The sequence below is a fragment of the Paralichthys olivaceus genome, chromosome 1, assembly GCF_024713975.1.
Source record: "Paralichthys olivaceus isolate ysfri-2021 chromosome 1, ASM2471397v2, whole genome shotgun sequence".
In the NCBI taxonomy this organism is placed as follows: Eukaryota; Metazoa; Chordata; class Actinopteri; order Pleuronectiformes; family Paralichthyidae; genus Paralichthys; species Paralichthys olivaceus.
Window position 1 is genome coordinate 23355047 of NC_091093.1, and position 27896 is coordinate 23382942.

At 41.2% G+C, this 27896-nt stretch overlaps 2 protein-coding genes, 1 long non-coding RNA gene and 2 other non-coding genes across 6 annotated transcripts in view; 2 read left to right on the forward strand and 3 right to left on the reverse strand.

Moving 5' to 3' along the window:
* Positions 1–377: 377 nt before the first annotated feature.
* On the forward strand, positions 378–5384 carry gtf2f2a (general transcription factor IIF, polypeptide 2a). Of its 2 annotated transcripts, XM_020080355.2 has the most exons (9): positions 378–535; positions 1209–1282; positions 1457–1481; positions 1650–1788; positions 2918–2977; positions 3802–3883; positions 4178–4277; positions 4369–4512; positions 4683–5384. In XM_020080355.2, exons 1-9 carry the CDS (start codon positions 470–472, stop codon positions 4803–4805), a joined length of 813 nt encoding a protein of 270 aa, XP_019935914.1. In that variant the 5' UTR covers positions 378–469; the 3' UTR covers positions 4806–5384. The 2 variants fall into 2 exon arrangements, with proteins under 2 accessions (XP_019935914.1, XP_019935915.1); XM_020080356.2 differs by lacking the exon at positions 2918–2977 and having other exon boundaries at positions 379–535.
* A 379-nt stretch (positions 5385–5763) lies between these two features.
* Positions 5764–8239, reverse strand: LOC109624890 (uncharacterized). The gene is made up of 4 exons (XR_002202410.2): positions 8087–8239; positions 6772–6961; positions 6353–6440; positions 5764–5943 (listed from the first exon to the last, which is right to left on the reverse strand). It is a non-coding gene; the product is annotated as an uncharacterized lncRNA (long non-coding RNA).
* On the reverse strand, positions 6188–6320 carry LOC138411283 (small nucleolar RNA SNORA31). The gene has a single exon (XR_011243936.1). It is a non-coding gene; the product is annotated as a small nucleolar RNA SNORA31 (small nucleolar RNA).
* LOC138411285 (small nucleolar RNA SNORA31) lies at positions 6563–6698 on the reverse strand. Its single transcript, XR_011243937.1, has one exon. It is a non-coding gene; the product is annotated as a small nucleolar RNA SNORA31 (small nucleolar RNA).
* Positions 8240–9564: 1325 nt separating the features above from the next.
* Positions 9565–27896, forward strand: part of LOC109643871 (protein TANC1-like) — a 35080-nt gene continuing 16748 nt past the window's right edge. Inside the window, exons 1-10 of the mRNA XM_069525670.1 lie at positions 9565–9665; positions 9855–9953; positions 11439–11645; positions 13724–13816; positions 15300–15430; positions 17014–17314; positions 17951–18232; positions 23807–23923; positions 24351–24641; positions 25306–25433. Coding sequence (XP_069381771.1) covers positions 9878–9953; positions 11439–11645; positions 13724–13816; positions 15300–15430; positions 17014–17314; positions 17951–18232; positions 23807–23923; positions 24351–24641; positions 25306–25433 — 1626 coding nt within the window. The 5' untranslated portion in view covers positions 9565–9665; positions 9855–9877. The remainder of the gene's footprint in view (positions 9666–9854; positions 9954–11438; positions 11646–13723; positions 13817–15299; positions 15431–17013; positions 17315–17950; positions 18233–23806; positions 23924–24350; positions 24642–25305; positions 25434–27896) is intronic.

Below are 27896 nucleotides of genomic sequence, written 5' to 3' on the forward strand. Positions count from 1 at the left end.
TTCATAATATGAAGCATTATATAACAAATTTGCAAACTATTATTTTTTCAAACCCGATTTCTCTTTGGCGTCCTGCTAGAAAAGTAGAAAACCGACTGATTTATTTGATTACATGTAAAACCTTTTTTTTGTGGTGCAGATTGCTGTAAAATGCGTTGTTACGCCACATGTACCCTTTGTAGCGTCATAGTCTTTTATGTTATATCAATAAATATAATTGTCTTTGTTCTATTTTAAATTGATCAAACTTTACCTTATTTTCTTTAAGATATATGTATATATAAATGAAGTCTTGGATTTGTTGTTATCTCACATCTATGCATTAACTGTAGTTATAAAGAAAGACTGCTGCTGGTGTTGGGAGACATAAGAAGGAAGACAAAAGCCGATTGTCCCTTCAGAGCTGCCGTAGTACATCGTTCGCATGCGTGTGCTGTTGCGTTGACGAGCTTTCTTTATTGTTTAAAACATGTCCGAAAAAGGAGAAGTGGATTTAACTGGTGCCAAACAGAACACGGGGGTTTGGCTCGTGAAGGTGCGTGTTCGTTTATATCCATGAATTAATCTCATCGAATTACAGGGTCCGTTCAAACGCAGCTAAAGCTAACAGTCACGTAGCTTAGCATGCTGCTACGAGCGTTGTGGCTAACGCAGGATAACGAGGAGCTGAGTGATAAATACTCGTCGTTCGGTTACTGTGATGTCACTTTACTGTTGTTCCAACGAGAGTCCAGTGATTCTGCAGCTGTCGTGATGAAGAACTGTGAAGGAACAGTAAACACAGCCAACGAACATGTTTTCATGATGGTGGCAAACTCAGCTCCTGTGTTTATGTTCTCTGAATAAAAGGTTTTCGCTGTGGGAATCAGAGACCAGAGGTCCAGACATCCACTTTCTATTCACTTGAATTGGAAGTGAATTGAAATAACAGGCTATATAAAGACAATGGTGGTTTAAACTAGTGCTTTATAACGGTTTAACAATTTATTCCAATAGTTTGATTCCACTCCTTGAACCACTTCAGGTTAATATGAAGTGTATATGAGGTCAACAATGAGGCTTACATTTTCTTTTTTAAATAAGTACTGCATGTTTAGATCTTTCAAGGGAATTGTTGGGCCTTAAAATGATGCAGCCACAGATTTTAATCTCATGATCAAACTAGTGAAAGCATCTCTCATAAAATAAACCCATCTTTATTCACACAGGTGCCCAAATACCTTTCTCAGCAATGGGCAAAAGCGTCTGGCAGAGGCGAGGTCGGGAAACTCCGCATCTGCAAGTATGTGAAACGACTGAGCATCTGTGCAAAAGCAGAATTCAGTGTTTACGTGTGAGAAAATAGAAATATGATTTGTCGTGATGCAGGGTACATTTCTTGTAGTGTTGCTGATGCATTTCAGATTGAATTTTATGACCTGTTATTCTTATCGTCGTTATAATTTTTCTCTCCTAGGAAAGGAAACCAAGGAAAAGCAGAGGCAAGTGATATTTGAAAGAAGTACAATTCATCCACGTTGAATTATGTTTGGAACCGTCATTAATAGCATACATGACTGTGTTTTTGAATTGTTATACTGCTGTAGGATAATAGATCAAAAGTAAGAACATTTACTGAAAAGCCAAAAAATGATGCTGCTTCTCCACAGGTGAGTTTTACTCTGAATGAAGAGCTGACGGTGATTGAGGGTATAGATGCCAAGAAGGCGTCTGTGCCCCGTGAGCACCCGTTCACCATGCAGTCAGTGGGAGGTCAATTGTTGGCGGTCTACTCTGAGAATTCGGCAGGTGAGTCCCTCACCTCAATACAAGAGGATGCCAAGTGTAAATTTGTGTTATATTAACGACCTGTTTGTTCTAGAGCCCAGAGGTAAGTTCTGTGTTGTCAGGTGGTGGTGGCATCTATCCCGCTGCTGTTTGTACTGCTTGCTGTCTTTCATGCACAGTCCTTCCCCGTCTGCCCTGCTTGTCTAAGTTTTGTGAACTGTCAGAAAACGTTTCCCTCTGAAATTACCCTCTGTACAAATGTACTGTACATAACGGACAATACACAGACTCATTAAAACATAGTGGCAAGCTGGTCTGTTGGAAATATGTTTGTGTTTCTGTCTCTGTGTGTATTTGAGTTTGTTTTTAATCACTTGTCAGTCATTTGTTGTGGTTTGATTTTTTCAATCCACTGTCATGCACTTCAGCAGATTGAGTAAATGATCCGGAATCTATGGCCTGATTTGGAATTGATTTAACATAGACTAGATCAATATCAACACAAATCATTCCCAGTGTGGTGATGATTTAATTTGTGCATGGGTGTCTTTGGTTTGGTTTGAATTTCACCAGCCTTGTCTGCCTCCTGAAAGTAATTTAGACATTTTGTTGCTATGGGTGCTGGTGAGCTTGTGCTTCCATGCTTACGTTGGGACGCCATCGTATAAGTGTGTGTGTGTGTGTGTGTGTGTATGTTTTTTGCTCTTTAGGGCTGCACAGCTGAAATGGCATTAGTATTTTTTATTTTCATAAGTACAACTAGAAATGAATAATTTTTAATGGAGACCTGCCTAAGGCAGCGGCTGAAAGAGAAGAGAGGTAACTATTGTTTACTATTTAACTTTACACTGGAGAAATGCATTGCAAACATACAGTGTTTTACTCTGTTTCAAATAATATGTTAGGTATTTGTGCAGCCCTGTTGTGGATGTGTGTTTGTGGTGGGACAGGGTGTCTGCGCTGGCTTGTTGTAAGGGCATGCTTGCTTTGCTTATGTGCTCATGTGTATATTTGTACATACACAGAGTGGCACTGTGTGATTTAACGTTTTCGTGTGCGACTAAACCCTAGTTACTGTTCGATCCCCTCCTCCCTCCGTCTTCCATCCCCTATATTTTCATGTTCACCATCCCTCCCTCCCTTCCTGTAGGCCAGTCAGAAGAGAGATCTGATGGCACCAGCTCAGGTTCGGGGGCGGGGGCAGGTCCAGGTGAGTCCTCCGCATCGCCTGTGAGTGACAAAAAATTGCACCACTGGGAATCAAACACACTGAGTGTGTAATATTTTTTGGGGATGAATGGCTTTTGTAGAATCACAATAGAGACATATACATGCTTTGGAGGATGACTTGGTACCAAGTCTCATCTTAGTTTGCACCATCCTGACTGGAAGGTGGGGATATGGTCAGAGATGAGATTGTGCTTGAGCACAGTGCTACCTGATCAGGACAATGGCTTTAGTCGTCAGTAATGTTAGTTCATATCTCTGCTGGAAATGTTCATTGGAGTTAAGCTTCCTTCAAATCTCGATATAAATAAGCCAAGACTCTGTGACGTGATCGAGTGGTTCTTTAGTCAGTTGTTTAAGAATTAGGGATTTCCTTTCTTCTTTTACCTGTTCAGGGTATTTAAATCATTTGGTCACATCATTTTGGGTTAAACTAGCTACTTTCAGACACACACTGAACTCCTGAAATTATCTGGAGGGGCTGTACGTGAGAACAAATAAGCCGTTACGAATACGTAACGGCTTAATAGAGCTGTTATCGGGAAATAAACTTTACTGGTCATGATTTTGCTGACATGCTGAATTTCTTTCAACTTTAGGAGAGAGCTCTGATTAAACGTGATTCATAAATTTGGAAACCCTCGTTTCTGGGGTGTATTGTTTTTCTCTCTTAAGAAATTGCCCATTGTTCACTTACACATACAAACACTCCATTCAGGTACCAAAGAAACAAACATGCACTAAAAGCTCATTGGGACTTCAAGTTTCTATTGAACTATTCTTTTAATCTACTCTGCTCTTTTTCAGATAAAATAGCCTTGGAGGGAGTGGTAGTGCAGAGAGCAGAGTGCAGACCTGCTGTTAGTGAAAGTTACATGAAGCTGAAGAGGTGAGTATTTATTTCAAGTCTTTTCAACTAGAAGTTTATAGTTAAACTATATGACATCATGCCTCATCTTCATTTCTTTCTCAAAAGGATTTGATAATGACATGTTAGAAATCATTCCTGTTTTTCGGGGAAATAAAGGCATCAGAAACGTTTTACTCACAAATATCGGTATCAGTCTGCGGAGGCACTGAAATATAGGTTAACTGGGTACAACTAGGTATCACATTGAAATATAGTGTACAGGTGTGGAAACGGTTTATGTCATATTTATGAGCATTTCTTATTATCTAACAGGTTACAAATAGAGGAGTCCTCTAAGCCAACCAGGCTGTCGCAACAGTTGGACAAAGCGGTCACCAGCAACTACAAACCTGTGGCCAACCATGCTTACAATGTAAGGAATAAATACTGTGTAGGATTGTAACGTAAGGTGTGCGCCCTTAAGTGATACCTGACCACAGTCTGTTGTAACTGTATTTCTTCAGCTCGAGTATGATCGCAAAAAGAAGGAAGAGGGCAAGAGAGCGAGAGTGGACAAACAGCAGGTGTTGGACATGTTGTTTTCTGCTTTTGAGAAGCACCAGTTCTACAACATCAAGGACCTGGTGGATATCACCAAACAGCCTGTGGTAAGACAACAGGGCAACAAGAGAAGGAAGAACACAATTACATTTTTGAGATCTTTGTGTTAATTGTTGCTGCTTTATCTTGAGAGAATAAATTATGGATAATAGATTATATGCAGTAAATGCATTTGTTCTTACTAACTTGAAAGTAACTTTTGTCTTTTGTCTCCCAGAGTTACTTGAAGGAAATCTTGAGAGATATTGGCATCTACAACGTGAAGGGAACACACAAGAACACATGGGAGCTCAAGCCTGAGTACCGACATTACCGCGCCGAGGAAAAGACTGATGAATAGCATCTGATCCTCCCAAGGTCAATGTACCACCTCTTTATTGGGGGTTCCTCCCTGATCAGGCCTTGGTTGGGCCCACAAGCTCACTCCTGATTTCCTAACATCAGGTTTCAAAACACACTGGATGAGCGCAAGTTGTTTTTCCCAGGAAAGGTTGTTGTAACCTCTTCTTACTGTGTAAAAGGACAGAGGATCGATGGTAAACAACTTAAGGTTTATAATCTAGTGTGCACCTTCCTGATGGAGTTTCATCTCCAGCAGACCCTCCAGGTTAAATCCATCTGGTATTTGATTTAGTTTCCGTGCATCAGGGCCATAGGACAGTTTTTCATGAAGCAGATGCACTGAATTTATAAATGTTTAGAAATGTGAACATGGATTTGAAACTTTAAAGATGTGTTTTGCTAGATCTTTTACAGGCTTCCACCATAACTTGGAAAAAAGGAAGATTCAGCCTGAACTTGCACTGGCAATTTTTTTTAGACTTGTGCCCGTATATGTCCTCACAGTTTCATGTTCACTGTAAAATTTTAAAGTTTTACATCTGATTGACATGTGTAATAAAGTTTCAATATAATAAAACATTGTAGAAATCTTTAAGAATGGTATCAAGCTTAACAGATAACAAAAACTCAGGGTTAACTGAGCCAGTTGATGCCTCACTTCTACAAATGGACATCATTAGGCCCATTGAAGTCTGAGAAAGACCCTGGTTATTTTAACGTTGCCTTAATCCTCAGATTGAGTCAATAGATTTATCCCTTTAATACCCCTTGCATGTTCCAATGGCTTCTTAATTTTGATCCTTACTAATCTGTATAATGTTAGTTTGAATGCAGATTAGCTGAAAATGCGGTTTGCTGCTGCAGCCGTGGATAACTGGATAGTTTCGCACCACCATGCAGAATTCATAGGTTCAACACGGCATAAAAGTAAAAAAAAAATGTATCAAATGCAGAGATGGAGTTGAATAGCATTTTTATTTCTTAACAAACACAAGTACAGTGTAGATTCATACTGCTTCAATGCATTACGTGTAAGACAATGTCAGATGAAAGACAAATAAATTTACATTTAGTCACAAGTTTCAGGAAGAGGATGTTCCACTGGTCCAATTTCCATCAGGGGTTCAGTGTCTCACCTGAAAGAGAATTTAAACTGGATCAGATACAGCACAAGGTCCTACTGCAACAAGTATTTGCTTTGAATTCTCAATTAGACAAGATAACACTCAGCCTGTATAAACAGGATTCTTTAGATGTTCAGTCCTAAAAGTAGCAGCAATATACTGGAATCAAGTGGATTCAGCGAGTAAAAACCCACATTTACTTAAATCATACTACATTAATATATGAATCTGAGCCTGGTTCATGTCCAATAAGCTCAAATGTATTCCTCAATTCAATCTGTGCTGCCAAGTAATGTAGCAGTCAGGAAGCACAAGGAAGATTCAGTTTAGCATCTCCATGCAAACCAAGAAGCCAATGAAACTCGCTTCAGGTCTATCAGTGGATGCAAAAACTACTCTAATTAAAAACAGTGGTACTCACCTGTAAAGCTTGACTACTTCAGACTGCTCAACAGGGTCTTTCACAGCTGCTGCAATGTCTCACCTGGTTTCATGTTTAAACCATGAGGCTGGAAGAGGAGAAAAAATCTGAATACTGAATTATCAGTTCAACATGCAGACAGTTGGTTTTATATTCAGTTACACTGACAGTGATCAGTGTGAGCAACAATATCGTGGACACATGCTCATGATTTATCCTCCCCTATTCAATCCGAGACGCCATTGAAAAGAGGCGAGCAGAAAGCGCGGGGACATTTAATATTGCATCTGAAATATTAAAACCCAGGGTCTCTCACATCAGAGAGCCCAGGCTGTCAAAGATGCAGCTTGAGAAAAGGCTCAACAGTCACAACACTACACGCATATCCACAAAACAAGACGTACAGTAACTTCAAATACCTTTTCAAACAGAGCTGTTGCAGACAGGAGGTGCTTTCAGACCCATTTCACCAGTAGTCACACTGCTGTAACTACAAGTTGTGATGTTAGCAGTGATGTCACCAGGACAGGATTCTTCTGAAGATCAGACACCACCGTCATCATCCTCCATCAGGATCATACAGGGGTCCAACTAATGGCATTTGATCCACTGGGGGGAAGTGCAGAAGAAGTTTATTTTCCAGAGGTCCATCAATCAAATATCTTATTGAACTCAAATCTATTAACACTAACATAACATGTGATGAAATTTCTAATTCTGTTATTTTGCTCAAAACATACAGGTAATATGAAAAGTCTTGATTACTTTAAGGTGTGAGACAAACATCTGTATATACAGACAAACAGAACACTGGTATTTCAAATCAAGTGATAAGATCACACAAAACATTTGACTGGTTTTGACCTGCGAATATTAACACATCTTACTTGAAAACCATCCAAATGAATAATTGATATAGCTGTTATCTTACTCTCGGCTGATGATGATTGATCTTAGTTACAGCTCTAATCTGCTCTTTCATCAGCACAGGGCTGAACATTAACGTTAGAATCTTTATTCCAGAATAAGTCACTGCTTAGTCTTAGAATCCAAAAGTTAATATACTAAAGAATTAGCAGATTAGAGCTGTAACTAATACCTGATAGAGCAGCTGTCTTAATCTCAGATGATGGATTAATACATCAACTACAAATTACAGCTCTAATCTATGTAATCATCAGTACAGGGCTGCATATTAACTTTGATAGCTACTGATCCAGGATCGACAGGAATTTAAATGTCTCTCTCGTATTGTAAATGTCAGTTTCTATATTAAATCAACATGATGAACTGTAACATCGCTGCTTCCAGCATTGACAGTGAAGTAGCCAAAAGATTCAGTGAGAAAATAACATGAAATTCTCGGTTTACCCCAGAAACTGGAACATATCAACATTCAACGTTGGCTACGACCCTCCAGTTAGCATCGAGGCTAGCTGAAGCAGTGCATGCTAGCAACGCACCATACCCCGGCCATGCTAATGTTAGCATGTTGTAGCGCGTGTCTTGGGTCTGAAAACATGTTTTATGTTATTTCACTTGGTTCCACGTGTTGCTAGCTTAACCGCTAACATAGTAACGCTGGTGTTCTCTGATGTTAAGAGTCGTAAAACGGATTCTGACTCGTTTTAAACGGGTCCGGCTAATTCCCACGTGTCCACAGATCGAGGCTCAAACTCCGTCACCGCCTCGTTGACGTTATTCTCTCCGAATGTGTTGACGTGACATACTTACGATAAAACCCGTCGGGGCAGATGAAGGAGCCCATGATGAGGTTTGACTTTGTGAAGCCTGGACGCGTTCGATTCCCTCCACTCACACGTGTCCTCTGAGGTAAAGACCGACGAGCCGCGAGCTTCTTCTTTAAATAGGCTGTGGCTCGTGCTCGCCTCCCCGAGGAGGAAGAGGGAACTTCACCTGTGTCCCCCTAGTGGACATGACGGACCCCAGTTAACAAGTCATGAAACTTTGAATCTGTTTCTTTATTTTAATTTAGAAACAATAATATGTATTTCATTCACGGTGTCTTTATTTGGTCACTTTATAATTATTGTTGCTTTTGCTATAAAAAACAATGCAGATTTATTTATATTGGATTTTGGGTATTTAGGTGTATGAGTTTTTATATGAGTGTTTATATGTATGTATGTATAAATACATATACATACATTTATATAAAATATAGAGCACAGGTATACAACATATTTATAGATGTATAGGAAGCTGGTTAAGTATAAGATAATTATTAATTAATGAATTATGGAGAAGTTAAATTAAATACATTTGTACTTCTTCTTTGTCCCTTTCGAATATGTAGATTAATCATTAACTGTTTGATTCTTCTTTTTTCCCTCATCACTGTTTGTATATAATCATTTTTTCTGTTTATTTTTGAACTTGTTTGTATAATTTCTAATCCCCAATCCTATGTACATGTCAAATTAAAAAAAAAAGAATGAATGAATGAATACAACCTTTGTGTAGTTACATTAAATATATGTAGCGTAATGAGGATTTGTTAGTTTAATTTATTTAAAAAAATTAAATGATTGAATAGGTTATCTATTTATTGTTATAATTCTGCACTTGGCTGCAGTACATTACTATATATTACATTATATAGATAGTGTTGTTTTCCCACACTGCTTGCAAATATAAGGAAACTGCATTATTGCTTGAAAGCTTTTTAATAACAAATATCAGGATTGCACTGTATATATTTTCACTGTGAATCTATTGAATATTCACTCTGCTTATTCTTTGCCCTGCTTATATATAATTTATATATAAATGTGATTTAGAGCTCTGTGCTTTAAGAGCTTGCTCTTTATCATACGATGCTGCTATCGTTGGTTTTTGCACCAATGTGACAATGTTACAAAACCATAGCCTATATAGATATTCATAACTCCACCATCCAGGCTGAAATATTACCCTGATCTTTCATTTGTTTAGTTAGATACTAAAACAATGTGTGACTTTAAAACACATTTAAATACTAAACCATGATCATTTTGGAGTTTTACACAAATATCACCAGTGTGCAGTGTTTGATAAATGTGCCTAAAGTGAAATGATATAAGATGATAGCCTATTGCAGGAAAATAAAATAGACATTTGTTGGTTATAATTATTATAGAGGCTAATAGAGGAGAGACCTAAATCAAATGTGGACATGCACGCGTGTGCACGGCGCACGTCACCGCCTCCTGGTGCCTCACTGTGTGACTGTGGAGCTGCACAGAAGCTTTTCCTCCAACGTCCTGTGGATTAACGTGAACACATGAACCCATCGTAGAAGACTTGAGAGCAGGTGAGTTTACTCTTCATCTTAAAGTGTCATCATGTTGTATCTGTGAACAGCCTCATCTCATTAAGGTCTCATATCAATTAAACTCAGCTCCTCCACCAGACGAATTAAGAGCTAAGAGCTGGTGTAATGTTGCCTGAAATCACACGTTCCTGAAATCAAATGAATGTGTTGATTATGGTCCTTCCACAGACAGAAAAGCAGCAGCTACAGTGATGTTCAGAGCCGTGTTTGGAAACAGGAGAGAGGGAGGAGGAAAACATGCAGAAAAGAAGAGCCAGAGACATTCAGGTGAGAACAGAACAACTAAATCTACCTGTGCATCATGTCTCTGTGTTTTTGTTGCTTTAATAAGACATAATCTCTGCTTTTACCAGCATAAAGGATAAATGTGCTGTCCCCTGATCTGTAATATGTACCGGTGGAGATTTATCTGATGTTGTCACATTGTTTCATGGAAATATTCAGGTTCTCTTCTCTTGGGTGATACAAGTAGAGCCATTTCAATTAGCCTAATTCATCAGCGTGTTCTGTCCTTCACACAGTGTCCCGCTGCTTACATTTAAAGTGTGTCAGGCAAAGTTAGAGTGGGTCATGCAAACATCCTGACCTACTAAAAACAAAACCTACTGGATTTCACAAGGAATTTGTGAATGAACGAGAACAATCTGTGCTCTCTGACATGAAGTGGTTTGCATCTGCTGTAAACAAGCAAATGTGACCTGAAACAACTGGACCGTCGTCCTGTCAAATGTGAGTTTGTATCTTAAGGGTGTCAACTTGCTGCAGCACAGAGCAGATTTCAGACTGCGCAGTGGAGATGGATGAGCATAAGCAGCAGGGCTCAGTATTAGAGCAACCATGTTGTCCATTAATATTTCATATCGTGCTGCTCTGGGTAAGAACGTAGAGGAAGAAAGAGAACTGTGTCAGTCTCATTAAAAAGATATAGTGTGTTTACATTGCTTTTTTTATGGCTCCGTTCATTCACAGAGTGATATCACTTCTTCAAATATGATCATTAAAAGTTTTCCACAACTGATTTTTTTGCACTTTTAGGAACCATGCAACAGTTTATCATGTGGTCGTGGACAAGTGAGTCCTTGTTTTTGACTGTTAAGATTCATTGTGCAAGCAAAATAGCAACTGTGTGTGTTATAAAGATTTACAAAGGAAATGCACCAAATATAAGTAAACACAAGTCGAGGTAGTGATGATGTAAAAAGCGTATGGAAGCAGTAAAGTGACTCATATAGATAATAAATAATAAATAATATGAATGTTGCACAGTGTATTTGAGTTGTATGATGAATATGATTGTAATTACAAAGTGTTTTAATGTGACGTGATGGATATAATTAATAATAACATATGATACATATTAAAATCTGGTGACATATGAATATAATGTATTATCTGGTAAACAAGTGATCACCTGGCATTGGAGATGTCTGCAATAAGAGGAGAGATAAAAATGATTAAAATATCAAATTAAAGTATAATAAGTGCAGCTTCATTATTGAATCTGATCCCTTTCCCTTAAAATAGATGCTCTGTCATTGCCAACTTTCCATCACTTCATTCTGCAACATGCCTTCAAGACAAGACATGTCTGCTCTGTCACAGCCTTATGTGAGACATATGTTAAAGCTGCTGTTCAGCCACGGTTCTGTCTTTTTAACCATGTCGAAGCTTTTCTAAATAATGCTCCCTCAACCTTAACACCTGCTCTTCTCCACCTTTCCTCCACACGCACCCATTTGTTTTTCCATGTAGGTGTTGAGGTGCACAATCACAGCACCCTGCAGAGAGGCAGCGGCACCGGACGTGCCAGACGCCTCCAGGAGCACGACAGCAGCTACGCCGACAGCTCGGTAAAACTAATGAGACTGACCAGGGGTACGTCCATCTCTTTACCGTCCTCACCTCTTCTCCCTCGCCAGACCGACATGGCCTCCTCCCAATCCTGCATTAAGTTCCAAGGTGGGTTGATCTGAAACGCAGATAGTGATGCAAACAAAGCCTGGTTTCAGTATGAACAAGTGAGAATGATAAGAAGATGTGTGCCATGGGGAGTAGCTGCAAAAAATAGCAGAATGCTTTCATGGGTTTGCTTTGATTAACAGGAAGCTTCTGAGCGTTCAGCTGTTTCATACATGTGACAGAAAATACAAGAACTCGCGGACCGTGTACCCTCAGGGCCCGAGAACATGTGACAGATTGTCAGAGTAAATGATTGAACAAGATAACTTAAGGCAAGGAACCCCAATTAGCTAGGTCGGATTTTAGATTTCCTAATAGGAAGAAAAAATCCATTAAGTCCTGATAAAAATCATGTCTCAAAAAACTTGCTGTCATATTCATCACATGTGCTGCAGTACACATACGCCTCGATGCTTTCATTTCACAAAGAAAGCTGTGAATTGAGCATTTCTCTTTTGATTCCTGTGCTGAACCACGTGGCCGCTTCCATTTCATCGCTGATCTCTGCAAGAATAATCATAATAACAAAAAAGCCCAACAGTCCTTTTTCATTAAGATCCATTAATTATTGGGTAAATCAGTAAAAATAAATCCTGGATCAGCCCTCTGATCTGGGATCCACATCAAGGTGTTTTTTCTTGGGTCATGCCGGTGATACTGTACTACCCTAACCCTTCACAAGCTCATGGAAATCAGCTGAGTAGTTTTTATATAATCCTGCTTACAAACAAATAAACCAACCAAGAAAAAACAGACAGTGGTGAAAGCATAACCTCGTTGGCAGATGTATAAGAAAAGGTTTCACCAAAAAAAAGTCAGCTACCTTGTTAAAAATATCATGCAATTATTCTCACCCATTGAAAAATCATCAAGCTATGAATGTATAAATGTTTCGTTTTGATTGGTAAATGTTAAATCACCGTACAGCACATGTCTCCTCTGTCTCAGTCCCAGTGTTAGTGAACTGGAGGTCTCAGGTTTCGACATCCCACTTGTCTAAGTTGCACACGGGACCAATGACTTTGACAATGATACTTGTACGAGACCTTCCTCCTTCAGCAGATAAACGTGAAAGCAGCTTTCTGTGTTTCAGACTCCGCACATGCATCATTTAAAATTCAAAATAAAGCAGCAATAAGTGAAACACATGATTGAGGAGAGAGGAACTTAATATCCTAAAATCATGTTAGACCACAGTCAAAAATGGATAGTTGGATTTTTCTGCGATGCCACATTAATATTTCATCCTTTCAACTAAACTAAACTAAGCCCAAAATATCCCTGCATGTGCACTTTACTATTTCGTTATTAAAACTGTAAAAATCACAAAAACCAAACCCCATGTTTACCTGTGGTGCCTCCCCCTAAACGCAGCACTAGGTGGCAGTGTCCTGTAGCAAGTACAGCCATTCAGAGAAAAAGGTGCTATTACATATCACTGCATGCAGCACTGCCTTGTGTTTCTTTTTTCTTCCTCCCAGTACACTGAGCGAACATGATGAGGAAAATTACAGCGAGTAAAAATATGCAGTGTCATGTTTTTCGTGCCTTTGATGGTCATTCCAAATCAAACATCAAACTGCAGGCTAGAGACCGATACAGAGTTTGTATCCACAGCATCACACACAGAATAACCTTGAGTATTAAAGCAAACATCTCATCCTCAGCGATCTTCAGTCCTGAAGAGTCTGTGCTTCCAAGAACCCTCGGATGCATAAATTGAGACACACCCACACACATCAATGGAAGTGCACCACTGTCCCTGTCATCTCTCTCTCACACACACACACACACACACACATACACATTTGCAGAGTAAATATATTATAGATAAACACCCACGGTGCAGGGAATATACTGTTTCCATGTGTGGCTCTCTATCTGTTCATACTGCTTTATACTCCTGGGACACAATTCAAATTCTGCACCACAGATCTCATCTGGGGAGGTTTAATCTCTCCCTCTCTCTCTCTCTCTCTCATATCCCTCCCTATCGCCACCCTCAATCCCTCCCTCCCTCCCACTCTGCCTGCCTGCTCTCCCTCCCTCTCCCCGCTCCCTCTTCGCCGTGGCCAAAGGACGGGTAAAGAAGCTTGAGTATGAGGAGGGCTCTTCCAGTGCGAGGGAACCTCTTGTCTTTGCCTCGTGCCGTGGCAAGACAGACCACAGAGGTGAGAACAGGAGCGGGTGGGCGTGTGTTTAGCATCATGTCTTGTTTTTTCCAGGTATGGATCAGGGAGGATGAATGAGGATGAATGAGGCAGAGGTGAGGTTAGAATGAATGAGATACAGCAGAAAGTGAATGTTCATGTGTTTTAATTGCACCTAAAAGGCTTTGCTTCAAGTTTGTCCTCTCAGATGTGTGATGCTGTGTGATGACAGTGTTGTCCATGTAATCCGTGTTGTATCAATGAGAGTGCATTTGTTTTATCTCAGAGTCTTTGCCCCGACTTCTCTGCACCTTCAGCGTCCAGTTAAGATTAAAGTAATAATAACGTAACATCCAAAACTCCGGCAGCATTCTTTTGTGTCTTTGACCAGAAGGTTTCCCTTAGGCTAAACAGATTTTATGAAGCATCTACCACCGCGGTTGCCAGGCACCTCTCAGCTTCCCGTTTCCAATGGCAACTGCTAGGTGGTTTGATGAACAGTACTGGACATTCAGTGTCCTCATGTTACTCCAGATTGGGTGCTCTGCTGACTAAATGCAAAGTTTTCTCCCCTCCCTCCTCTCTGAAAGACACATCCATCCTCCCTGCCCAAGTCTTCAGCAGCGTTTCAAGCTGTGAAGCGTGACAAAGGCTACAACTGGGGCACCTTATGGAAACAAAAGTGACCATGCATGTCTCTCATTACTGATCCTCTCAGCTTGTGTTTGTCACACAATTGGGTTGAACACAAGAGTGAGGTACCTTTCGAAAGGGAATGGCGAACAAGTAAGAGGGAACAAGAAAGAATCAGCAAGAGTGAAATGAATGTCATGTCTGAACGCAAAGATTCTTGTGAGGGGGAGTGAGCTGTTCCTGTAATCTGTGGTGTCCTGTCATCCTGTTTATATGCCTACTCAATATGCATGTTACTCAGCTGAGAACAGTACATAGATGAGGTGTGAGGACGCAGGGGACGTATCGCTCGGCTGGGTGAAGCGCAGAGATTTGAGAAGCCTGACTCTGCGGAGGTGGGTGTGGATCTTGGAGGAGCTCGGGTTGGAGGCCACAGCATTAAAACAGAATGCAGCACATGGGTCAGGCCAATCTCTCCAGGAGCAACAGCCGAGGCCGAGGCAGGGCACTCCTTCTCCCTGCTCCAAAGTCGACACCAGGCTCATTGAAATTCACGACCTGTCCCTTCACTGAGAGCACCTGGCAGGCGTGTGCAAAGGCAAACTCGCAACCTCACACAACCCCTGCTGCTGTTGCTGCTGCTGCTGCTGCTGCTGCTGCTGCTGTTGCCTCAACCAGGGACTGGAAAGTCACTGTCTCTGCATTGATAATCAGGGCAGCTGGGGCAGTGCTGACCTGTGGATGCATGCATTTCTTGCAGTGATGCTGAGCGAGCTGAAACGAGAGCATGAGTTGGATGGTGGTTTGATGAGGCCAGCCCTGCTACTATTTGCCCGTTAATCCAAGTGTCCTGAATGTGTGTGTGTCCCAGACCTCCACGTGGAGCCCCAGCTGGGCTCCTCCCTTTCTACCCAGGAACTGATGACCAGACTATGCTTCTTATTGGGAGAAGCAACGCCTGGACCTGCTAGCTCTCCTATGGAGGACAGGAGGGAAAAGAAGGTAAGGCAGCATATTGATTCACTGGCCCTTTGCTGTCATGTCAAATACAAAGTCAATTAATGATTTATGAAATGACCTTCTTTTTTTAGCCACCGTAGCCTTAACGTCTCCTTTAAACATTGAAGTATCTCTTACTAAAGATCATTTGTAACACCACATTAAATACTGTGTGCGATCTGACCACTCAAACCCCCCTTAGAGGAATGGATCGATATATATTTTATAACGTTATTAATTATGGTCCTGCAGCTTCCTCAGGGCTCTACTCAGTGCCCTGTTAGTTGAACCCTTCTGCATTAGAGTTATCGCATGTGCTTATGTCTCTCCATCTCCGAGCCTTTGCATTGCTCAGCCTTGGCCCATTTTCTCAGCCTCATTCCACCACCTGAGCTCCAGATTCAGTCAGTTTCACAGAGATAGCGAGGTTCATATGAGGAATGTGGGTTGTCCTGGCTAAGATAGATGAGGCTCTGGTATAAAGGGAATAACAGTGAGCTGCCTTGTATCCCTACAGTCTTTGTGTTGCAGAAACGTTGCATCAGTAATGAAGAGACCTGAATTGTACGTGATCACGGAAGACTAATACTTTTTTTTTTTTTTTTTTTTCCCTCACATGACCATTTATTAAGAATTTCTCACAGTTTTAAAGATGCATGGTCTCCTCTGAGGATTTCAGTATTGTAATGAACATTAAATACAAATATCTGTTGTTAAAGATCCTGCTCAAAGCACAAAATACAATTTAGGTTGCAATATGTTTTATATAAGATGTGTAGAGGTTCTTTACTCTTTGTCGATAGATATGATACCATGGAGATTCATTATTACTGTTTGGAAAATAATCTGTGTTTTATCTTTGTATTTTGCTTTACTGTCAAACTTTTAACGCACAGTTGCTCCAAGTTGCGATCCAAAACACAAACAGTGCCAACTCCAAAAAGGAAATGCATTGCTCCCTACAGAGTAACTCAAACTGTGATGGTGCTTTTCATCCACCGTCAGATTTACAATTTCCCTGGAACTTGCACATAATTTGGAATCAGATGTGAAATTTTAACCCACACCCTCACTGGTGCGTTCTGATGCTGTGTTCATTTCTATACTTCAAATACACCCTGACTTTTGTGGAAAAATCTTTCACATTTCGTTTTGGTCTTTGTGAAAATCTGGCCCAGTGCGGGGAACAAACAGCAGAATGCTTGTGCAGTGATTTTTATCCCAAATTGTGAATGTCTGCAGCGAGTGATTTTGTTTTTCAGCACAACCAGCCGTCATTATGCAAAACTGGGAAAATGACAGCCAGGATGAAAATAACTGGAATTATCATTTCATTTACCATCTGCGTGCACACTCAAATACTCACAATCAGGGAAAATAGTGTGCATAGAGGCAAACACTGTCATGCACAGTGGGATGTTGTTTAAAGGGAAGGGAACTGACACTGTCAATTTACCACTTCTTTTAAAAAAAGACTATAACTTATTGTATGTGTGTTTCTCTTGCTCCTCTTTCTTTTGATTTTCTTTTGTCTCTATACACTTATCCTCTTTGGTTATTTATCTTTATCTTATGTTTCCCTCCAGTGTGACACCTCTGCCCAGGGGGGGAGTCCCAGCTCCACTCTGACCTGCAGCACCGCCTCCCCCTGTTCAGAGAGCCCCTCTTCTACTTTGAGCACCAGTGCTGGAGGCCCACATCCGCCCCAGCCTTTACCCCTACCCTCACCCCAGTGCAGCTCCAGCACCAGCCCCAGTGGAACTCTCTCCAGCCCCGTACCCAGCCCTGCCCCCGGTTCTGCCCCAGGACCCTTCCCCGAGAGCAGCCCTGGGCCCCTCTCTCAAAGCCCCACCTCCACCCTGGAGAGCAAGGACAGTGGAATCATAGGTGAGAGCGGCTGCTGCTGCTTTGAATCTCCAGGTCAAATGATATCTACTCATACTCAGATTTGTTATTACACTAGGCGGAGCGTGTCTAATAGAAAAACTTGACCATGCATCACCAGAGGTAAAATTTAAAAAATGTGGCTAAAAAACATCAACAGTTCATATTAACTTAGCGTGGAAGCACTTATCAGAAATCCCAGATGTGACTGATGAGGTGCCATACCTTCCTGCATGCTGATGGGAAGGTAGATGCAGCATCACTTGGTTTTAAGTCCTTGTCTCATACAACCCCACAGCTAGTTTCTCTGTGTTGCTTGTGCCACTTCAGCCTCAAGCCTTCAGCTCCCTCCTGTCAAAACTGGGACACTGCTGTCTTTGTTGCTTATGGCTCTGATTCTCCTAAAATAGGACACTTTTTTCTCCATAAATAGAGTTTGTATTTATAGTTAAATACAAAAGGGGCAAAGGGCGCGTCAAGTACAACTACAACAATAACTCGTTGAATGATGGGTTTTGAACACTTAGCTGTATTTCATTGTTTATCCAGTATATGGGATTTGTTGAAGGGAATTTCAGCTGATTCATTTTCTCTGTTTGGCTGCTTGACTAAGTTGTATTTTTTCTTTGTGCGGCTCAGCAACCATCACAAGTTCCTCTGAAAATGAGGAGCGCAGCGCCTCCAGTGAGTTCCTGACGAAGGACGAAGGCCCGGTGGGCGGTGCTGGTGTAATGGGCCATGACAGCGAGGACCGCCATGTTGGGCCGATGAAGGACAATCTGACCGCCCACCCAGATGAGGCCTTACCTCGGACCGACATCATGGAGCCCAAGACGCCACCAGCTCCAAAAAGGCCCCTCCCACAGCACCACGTGCACAGCACTTCCTCCCTCGTGATGCCTCGGCCAAATTCTGTGGCAGGTGCGTTGAGGTTTTCTCTGTTACTTCACCTGTTACTATGTGAGCGAGATAATAGTTCGACAAGTCCGCCTACCAGCACCACCAAAGCTCACTAATTAACACCGAAGCAAAGCAGCCCAGACGCCAGGAAGCCGCTGCTCCTGGCCAAGAAACAGTCCCACACATAAACCCCCCTGTGAAACCACAACGTGATGGTTTCTACACTTTTGTATGGATAAAATAGAAACAAGACACAATGTGTTAATTAGTGAGCTTGTGAGTGAGTCGTTTAAGCTTCCATTACGCTGAAGATGAAGTAGGTTAATGAGCGTATGAATGAGACAGCTGTGACCCGGGTGATAATTAACACACCGATAAATATTGACTGAATGACAAACTGATTGAATTGATTGTTGACTTGGCGTTTCCAAGCTATTCACCCTGCACAGAGAGAGAATGCTAACTTTAGCTTCACTGCGCCATGTGCCGGTGCTGAAGCTGGATGCACACAGTGAGCCGTACCAGTTAAATGTCCTTAGAGGCCTCCAGTTGTCATAAAAATACCCCCCCACCGCCGCCAACCACTCCTCCCTCGCCAGTCACGATCTTTGCTGGTGCACAAGGCTCCTTTTCTTCCCTTAGATGTCACTTTATTTGTGGTGGGAGCAAGGGAAGAGATTCCCTAAGGAGTGGATTCACAGTAACGCCTGCCAGTTTCCCCTGTCAGCTGGTGCTTTCATTTAGGCACTCTTGATGAAATTCAGAATAAAGATGAAGCGAGCCACGCAACGCTGCGGCTGCGAGTTTTGCTCCACATTCATAAAAGAGTAACAATAGCGCGTGTGCATTATGGCACGCATTAGATGACAAGAGACAAAATTAAACTTTCATTATTCCCAGATTGAAAGTCGTTAAAGCAGCAATAATGTCAGGCCACAACAAAGAAGAACTGACTGTGGTTAAGAACATAATGAATAGAGGTTTCATAAACATCTGCTCCAGTGCTTAAAAATTGCTGTCTCAGAAAATGAATGATGTAATGAAACTATAGCCCAGAGATACAGCAGCAGCACATCAAGAAAAAAATAATTAACGTAAAATATGTTAATTACAGTCTAAGCATATTCCTTATATGTTGACGTATGTAAAACTGCAGATGTTCAGGTTTAATTATACAGTTATTCAATTCATGATTTAAATGGTTGAAAAGATGGCGGCTGCGTCATGTTCTCGTAGCTCACTGAGATTATGCTGATTTCTGTAAGTACAGGTCTACAAATGGCAGTCGAAGACAGCTTGAAGAATTAGTCATTAGTGCAAGTCACCTGCTTCATCAGCCGCCTAGTGGCCTGAGACTGGAGCCAATACGGCAAGAAGCAAAATGCACAGTATGGTGGCAGTCAGTAGAGCACCTAAAGATCCCTGTTTGTTTTCTGCGAACAAATCAGAGGCTTAAAGGTACAGTGTGTAGAATTTTGTGATATCTAGTGTTGAAGTTGCATGTTGCAGCTGAACACCCCTCACCTCACCCTCTCCTTACAAACTTGAAAAAGAAACTGTGGTAGACTTTAATTGTCATAAAAATTCAAAAGGTGTTTAGTGTGTCCAGTCTGGACTAATGTAAAAAACATGGCGGCCTCCGTAGAGAGGGTCCCCTCGATGTAAATATAAAGTTTTTGAATATAAAGGGACGTTTCTGGGCTAAAGAAAACTGCAATTCATCCAAGTTAGATGAAATGAACTAGTGAAAACATCATGAGGATTATTCTACATTAAATTTCTGCCGATAGATCCTTTCACCTAAATCAATGCAGCTTGTGCAGTAAAGCACTCTGATTGGTCAATTTGATGGGAAAGCACTTTTGAAATAGTCCATTTACCATTATAGCAACAGAGTCCCATTTTCAACAATTAGACAATGTAAGATGGCGATGGAGATCTTCCAATTCATCTCTGAATTTATAATGTAGCCTAATTTGACTTTTTATCAATCCCAGTCTTATCCAATAACAAGGGGCCAGGTTTGATAGTCTATACTGCAGCGAGCGAGACACTTTGGCTTCACTTTTGGGGAGCAGTCATGTTGTCAATCTTTATTTACAGTCTATGTGTTAAAGTAATACATTCACGTAAATATGCTTAATTGCTTCTTAAGGTTAGATGAGACCACTAAAGTCAATTTTGTTTGTGCAAGTCAATGGCTTATGTGCAATCCGTTTCACTGTATATATTCTTAAGATGTATTTATTCTAGTTATGCTGCATAAATTAGTGCTAGTCCATCTATATGTATTTTTTTATATTTGTAATATTATATTATTTAAGTATTACATGTTTACTTAATGTCACTTTACTAGTGTATATTTTTGTATGTCCCTTTTTTCTGCTATAATGTGGCAAATTCCCCCATTTTGGAACAAATAGCCTGTGTTTGGAGAATCAGCTTCCTCCAGCATCTCTAACGCTCTCTCAAATATAACAGTGGTATCGATCTTCTCATCTAACGCTGCCAAAAAGTAAATAAGGTTGTTTTCTGAATGTCGAACTGTTCGTTAAGGTTGAAAAGGTGCTAGATGAGTTTCTGAGGCTGATGCCATATAAGGAATGCGGGAGGCTTGGCCCGGGGCTGCAGAGTTGACCTTTAAAGTGACAAAGGATCAACAGGGGTTGTAGGATAATCAACCACGCAGTCATCAGCAGGGAACAGAAAGATTGGCAGCGGGCGCGGGGTAGGTGGTAGCACAGTGTCCCATCAGCCTGGACTGTCATCGGTGATGGGGATGAGCAGTCCCTGTGTCAACAGGGAAACATGTTTTAACTCTTTCCACTGTATCTCTGGTCCGCTGAGCCATTTGGCCTGGCTGCCTTTAGCCAGCAATCTTTCTCATCCCACTCCACACCTCCTTCGCACTGTTTTGCTGCAGACTGTTCTCCTCAGTCCTCCACTTCAGCTCTGGCTCGACAACTACTGCAATATCCTCCGTGCTCTTATCAGCCGTGTAGGTTTAACATGTCCTTCCACACTCACACATGCACAGATGCTAAACATTTTAGACTATGATCTGATCTGTCAAAGTGCTGAAAACCTGTAAGTGCCATATTATTTTCAGTTAGCTCCTCTCCCTGTTCTAGAAAAAAGAAGTACGAAGTTCAGGTCCAGTAAATGAAAGTCAGTGGCACATATATGATTTGGTGATTTGTCCTGACGGAGGGTATTTAAAGATGTTGCTGGCCAGCATCTCCAGACTGTGACCATAATTGCTGCCTCAAAGCCTTAAGCCCACAGCAGGTCAGAGATTGTGCCGCAGCTCCCTCAGATGCTCCGAGATTACCAGTGACTGCATCTAACATGTACGTGATTATAGCAAAGTGAGGTCATCGTCTGTCCAGGGGCTGCACTTTCTTCACCTCTCTGTTGGGCCGGTCCATCTACAGTATTTTATAGATGAGTGCAATGTGACTCAGGCCATTTTTTCATCCCACTCTGAAGGGATTAGAGGCAGCAGTAATGCCAGATTTTCAGATTTTCCTCAGGATTGTTTTTTTATATTAAAGCAATGAATGAATGAAATGTGCCTGTCTGTGACATGCCATTGAAAACAAAAATAACACTTGCTCTCCTGTTAGACTATTGTTTTCATGCAGTTTGAGGTTTTTTTGCTGTAATACTTGTATATTTTGATACAAATACTTGTTACTGTTTTATCACTTGAATGTAGATGTATTACAATCCAGTAATATTCATAAAAGCAAACCTATATAAACCAATTTCATTACAAACCCAAGAAGTCCCAACAAGCACAGACAGACAGCGACTGTAAAGTTGTTATTTCCCTCCATGCCTGGTTCTATAAACAGCTTAGATTAGTTTTTCCTTCTTTAACCGGGAGAAAGAAAACAATAGGAACAGGTGAAGATGACAAAACAAAGGTTGTTCACCTTATTCTCGCCAGCCGGTCCAAAGACTGATGAGCAGTTGACCAAGAATGACATCTAACTCTGGGAGCCTCAATCGGAGAAGGTGCCTGTGAATTATAATGTATTCAGTATGGGGGAAAAATTGAACTCCAGGGAATTCTGACATTAGTTTCTGATGTTAGTTTCTGGGCTTTGAATCATAGTCCACTTTTTTATTTTAGAATTTTTCTATCTCGGTTGGGTCTCTCAGGTAAATCCTGGCAATGATTAAATTAGATGAAGGTAAAAAGTGCCAAGACAACAACAACAAAACTAACAAAAATTATTCAAGTAAGATGTGATGCACTGCAGTTAGAGAATCCTGAAACTAATTCAGCCTTACCTAAAGTTCCTTCACTTCTTATGTGGTGGATTGTCTATGGACATCTTTATGAACTGTAATATATAGAAACATGTTTGTAATATTTTGTCTTCAATGGGCGGCACGGTGGTGCTGTGATTAGCACCATCTCAGTTCGAATAATGGTTTGGGTCATGACCTGGTTTGTTCTTCCTGGGTTGCAGAGTACCCAGGTTTTCTCCTGGTACACAACAAGAAGTGCAGTTTGGGGTTAGGTTAACTGGAGACTCTAGACTGACCATCAGTGTGAGTGTGAGTTGTTTGTCTCTGTATGTTGGTCTTGCGATACATTGTTGATGCACTCCGCCTCTCAGTCAATGTCACCTGTAATTGGCTCCAGCCCCCCCCCCCCCCCCCCCCCCCCCCCCCCCACGAGGGAAGGATAAGCAGTATTGATGATAGATGGTTGCATATTTTGTCCTCCATGTATTTTGTCCAATTATCAATTCATAATGTATTGCATCTACATAATTATTAATGCAATAAATTACGAAACCCCCAGAGACTAGAGGCTCAAAAATAAATTAAGATCTCTCTGACAGTGTAAACAAATGTGTAATGTTTTATTAATACAAAGATTAAATAGTCTTTATTACAGGACTGTTACTGGATGAGGTTTCAGTGCACAGAGCCTTTCATTTTTTTGTATTACTCTATGTAATGATATGCTGTAATAGCAGAAACAGATTATACCACAGAACTTACTTACTACAGAAAGCCTATTTCTTAAATGTAGTCTGAAGTGAATACTCTGCTAAATGTCTTGAAGACTGCAGAAAGTAAGCCTGGCTGACACGTAAACTCTGTAATGTGAGTGGGTGGGTAAATAGGCCAATGTGGGAGTAAACAACTCTTTTGACCGCTTTGTGTTTCTGGCTCTTCTGGGCAACATGTTCTTTATCTTATTTATCGGCCTTTATGAGCCATGTCATCAACAGCGGACACAGTTTTGCGTTGCAGCCCGGCGACTTGTTCCCACTGATTATCACAAATTAGATGTCCTGAGGTGCCAGACGGTACAAAACATTGGATCATTTCAGACTCGAGATTTACAGGACACCACATGAGTTGTTTTCTTTTCCTCTTTCTTCTCCTCTCAAGGTCATTGAGCATTTATCATTGAGAGCAACAGCTGTTTGTCTCCCATCACCATGGTTACAATCACTGACTCGAGCAACGAATTTGGCACTTGTGTGGTATGCATGTGTATCTTTGCACATTTCCTGCCTCTCTAGCTCACACTTTTAATCCATTCCCCAATCCGTCCTCTGTTTACAGCAACCAGCTCCACTCGACTGGAGGATTTGAGTTTTCTGGACCATCAAAGAGCCACTGGACACAGAGGCTCCGTTCGCAAACACTGCACCGCTGGACGCACAAGTGATGACTCCAAAGGTAGTTTGTAAATGGATAAATTCACCCAAAAATAAAAATTCACTCATTATCTTCTCACCACTATGCCGATGGAGGGGTGGGTGAAGTGTTTGAGTCTGCAAAGCTCTTTGATGAAATGCCTCCATACTGCTCCTGTGATGTCATCCTAGCGTCCGGGAGCCCCTGCATTCAAATTGGACTCGAAACACTGGTAAATGATCTCGTTTTGAGTAGAGTTTGAGTGTCGGGCGTTACAAAAGTGTGTTATGGACTCAAACAATTCACCCAATCCTCGATCGGCATAGTGGTGAGTAAATAATGAGGGAATATTCATTTTTGGGTGAACTATCCCTTTAACCAGTGTGTAAATACACAGAAACATGTACTTAAATCAAACATACTTATCCATTCTTATGTTGCTTTAACTGTTTCCTCTCCATCCATCCAGGGAGGTTGGTGGCCTTCAGACAAGCCGACATCATGCTGAAGCCGCTACTGTTTGAAGTCCCCGGCATCACCCCGGAAACGGCGTTCGTTGGACGGGATTGGCTGTTCACGCGTCTGGAGGAGGTCCTGAGGAAGACGAGCAGCTGTGAGGGACGCGGTGCTGTCATCGTGGGCAACGCAGGATCCGGCAAGACCGCCATCATCTGGCGGCTGGTGACGCTCAGCTGTCACGGCATGCGGACGCCACAGGGGGGTCCCAGCATCCTTCACAGCCCCAGCTCCTCCCCTAAATGTAAGACTTTTATTTACAGCAGTGTAATGTGGTCATAGATTCTCCAGTATGTTACATTAGCGTCAGATTCTTGTAGGATATTGGAGTAAATTCCACTTTTTGGGAAGGAGTGAGTAACTGGGTCATGCTCTCTTCTTTCAAGTTCTCCCCTGAGGTTTCTCTGCTGATTGCAGTTGTGTAAGGGGACTGAGTTCACTGTGGTTCTTTTCTTCTCATGAATGGCACTGGAACCGTACTTCTGTCTGGAAAAAAAGAAGAAAATAACTTAGCATACAACCAGATTAAGCACTTTAGATTTGCTGGGGATTCTTGTTTCTCAAATAAACGATAAACATTGAAAAAGAACACAGTGTCTTTTTTCCCTTGTATTATTATGGATACCTGAACCATGCATTATCAACTTGATTTAAATTTAACAGAGGCTATAGCAAAAGGATTTGTGGAATCCAGAATTATCTCTTTACGCCCCGTGAAACAAACACTCCAGGTTCTTTCCAATGTGGTTTTGCTTAGTGCCATCATTTCCAGTCTTGCTTACAGATGTTCTAATTAATTGCAGCAGTTTAATTGTGTTTCTTCATAGACCTCGTTACACCCGAGGCCTCGTCTAACAAGTGTAAATGGCAGCTCTGGGTTTGTTTTTGTTGCTTTGTGCTCTGTGCAGGTGGGGATAAGTCTAGTAAAGCAGGCTCCAAACAGCCAGCAGAATCCCAGCCCAACCTGAGTGCTGCTGCAGGAGCAAGCGATAGTGCAGTACAGAGGAAGGAGGCTGTCAGAAGCATCGCTGCCAAGGTACCTCAAGGCACACACATGCACAAACACACACATGCACGCACATTAGTATTTCTCTACTTGAGAGGACTCTTAATTACAAAACACCCCCTGCTGCGCCTCATCTAGTTAGATGAAATGAGACCATCAATACCACCTTCATGTCTGTGCACTAAATAGGAAGCCGAAGCCAGGAGACAGTTCACTTGTCTTGGCTTAGTTTAGCATAATGACTGGAAACAAACACATAGCCTCCAGAGCTCAGTCATCATCACATTAAGTCTTGTTCCTTTAATCTGTATAAAAAGTGGTGTAACCAGAAGGTCGCTCTGACAGAGCACAAACCTCCTCCAAGTTTATCTCGCCATGTTAAAGAAAGAGGAAAAAGATTCCTGGATCCACCTGTTCCATGAATTATTCTCTGAAAAATCAATTACAAAGTTGAAAAATGCTCAATGCAATATTAAAGAAAGATTTGAATCTGCCCATTGATCTGTATCCTTGTGTCAGGTCCTACTCTTACACAAAATGTCATGGAAATTGGTTCAGTATTTTTTTGCACAATCCTGCTAACTAACGCACAAATACATAAAAAAACGTAAAAAATGACAATTATTTTATTACAGAGGCAGTTTTGTATTTCTTGGTTCTGAACAGGTACAAGGCAGAGGATACTAAAGTAATATTGAAGAACGTCTGCCCATAACCCCCAAATGAAATTTTAGTGAGCTTTAGAGGTGCTGACAGATCGTGTTACCTTTAAAAGATCATTGTCCCTTTAAACGTCACTGCTACATTTAACGTTAAACATACACATCGTAAACAAACACATAAAGTAGCATAGTAAAATGTCCATTCACAGTGGATTGCACTGACGTTGGGTGAGACTGTAAAATATAATAAAATGTATCTCACACACACACAATGTATTTCTCTGTAGATCTTGTTATTCTTCCTGTTGCTGAGCAGACTGACCCACCTGCATTTACAACAGACATCAGGACGACATAATTACATTAGAGGAGTATCCAGATTCAGCCTCTCATCATGGCTGTTTTTATTGTCCTGGATTTCTTTTCTTTTTCTCCTTCCCTCATCATATTTGTAAGAGCAGTCATATAGTGCAGCATCATAAAAGGCACTGTGGGGAGCTTTGACTGCTAAAAGCCTCGGTAAAGAGACACTGAGGAGGGATCGGTTTAAATTGATATTGATGTCAGGTGGTTCTTCCTCTCCTTTCGGGCACATGTAGTACATGCTGCTGATTGCATCACACAGATGACATGGAAGCTTCTAAATTTACTAACTTGGCCTCAATAAGAGTTTCCATGGGAACTAGTCAGACTACTTGTGATGGTGAGGGTGTTCGCTCAAAAGTAAAATCACTGATAATGTCATTGTGCAGTGTGTGTGGACTTGATGATCTATAAACCCACGAGTGAATATTATTAAATATGTATATTTTGCCACAGAAATGCACTTACAAAAGACAGATTACTGCTATTAATCCTCCAGACAGTCCCCATTCGTCTCAGTGGTTTTGTATTTTGTGCCTTTGTTCAGTTTGGCTCCTTTATTGCAAATATCACCCCACGATTTGTGGAATGTTTTATTTCTCAGCCCCTTTTGTTTATCATTCAGCTTGTTGCCTGAATAAACCGACATGTTTTAGAGCTGCTCTGCAGTAATATGCAGAATGAGAGAAGACTAAGTTATGACTCAGCCACCTCTGTGATTTCTGTGTTCACAGCACGTCTTAGTGTTGTTTTATTCTAACCCTCATTGTCTTTAAATTTGGTGATTTTAGTTTTAGAGATAGTTTTTCTCATCTTTTTTTTCTTTTATGTCTTTCTTCTTGAGATACGAACACATAAATGGGCTCTGAACAAGACACAAACAGCATCTGAATTGGTGCAATATATTTGTTCAACCAGCACATTGCGTCTTCTCAGAATCACAATCACTCAAAAAGTCAAACAAACACACAGTGCTGCAATCAGTGATGGCGCTATATCTGTCAAACAGTCATAAATACGCTGTGAAATCACTGAAATAATTTACCCACGATGCCACAAATGTGAGGCTAAAGCATCTCGATCGCCACCTGGTGGCTGGATGCAGTATAGGTCATAAATCCCACCTCCTCTATGTTAGTGGATGTGACATGAGCCAAAATTAAAAGTCGAGGTGAACATCAGATAGAGTTTTCTATATATTTCATATGCTAAAGTGCTCAATTGACAGTTGAGACTCATGAGTGGTTGAGAGCATTAATCGGTGGGACATCGCTACAACACAGACTGATGCTCTAAATGCACAAGATGGTAGTTTTCATATCCAGGATATTTTGGCATAATTTCTGGATAGTGGGAGGAAGTGGAGATTCATCCATCTTTATCTCTATGGTTCAGATCAATGACATTTAGATACATTCTTGATTCTCAATGTAATCCAGGTTGTTGCTGTGTGTGCAGTGGGAACAGG

Excerpts from the sequence above, each read along its gene's own strand:
- gtf2f2a (XM_020080355.2), top strand. The coding sequence starts at position 470 with ATGTCCGAAAAAGGAGAAGTGGATTTAACTGGTGCCAAACAGAACACG. Across the intron at positions 1,283-1,456 it reads GGGAAACTCCGCATCTGCAA|GAAAGGAAACCAAGGAAAAG; the intron begins GTATGTGAAACG and ends TTTCTCTCCTAG. Across the intron at positions 4,278-4,368 it reads TGGCCAACCATGCTTACAAT|CTCGAGTATGATCGCAAAAA; the intron begins GTAAGGAATAAA and ends GTATTTCTTCAG.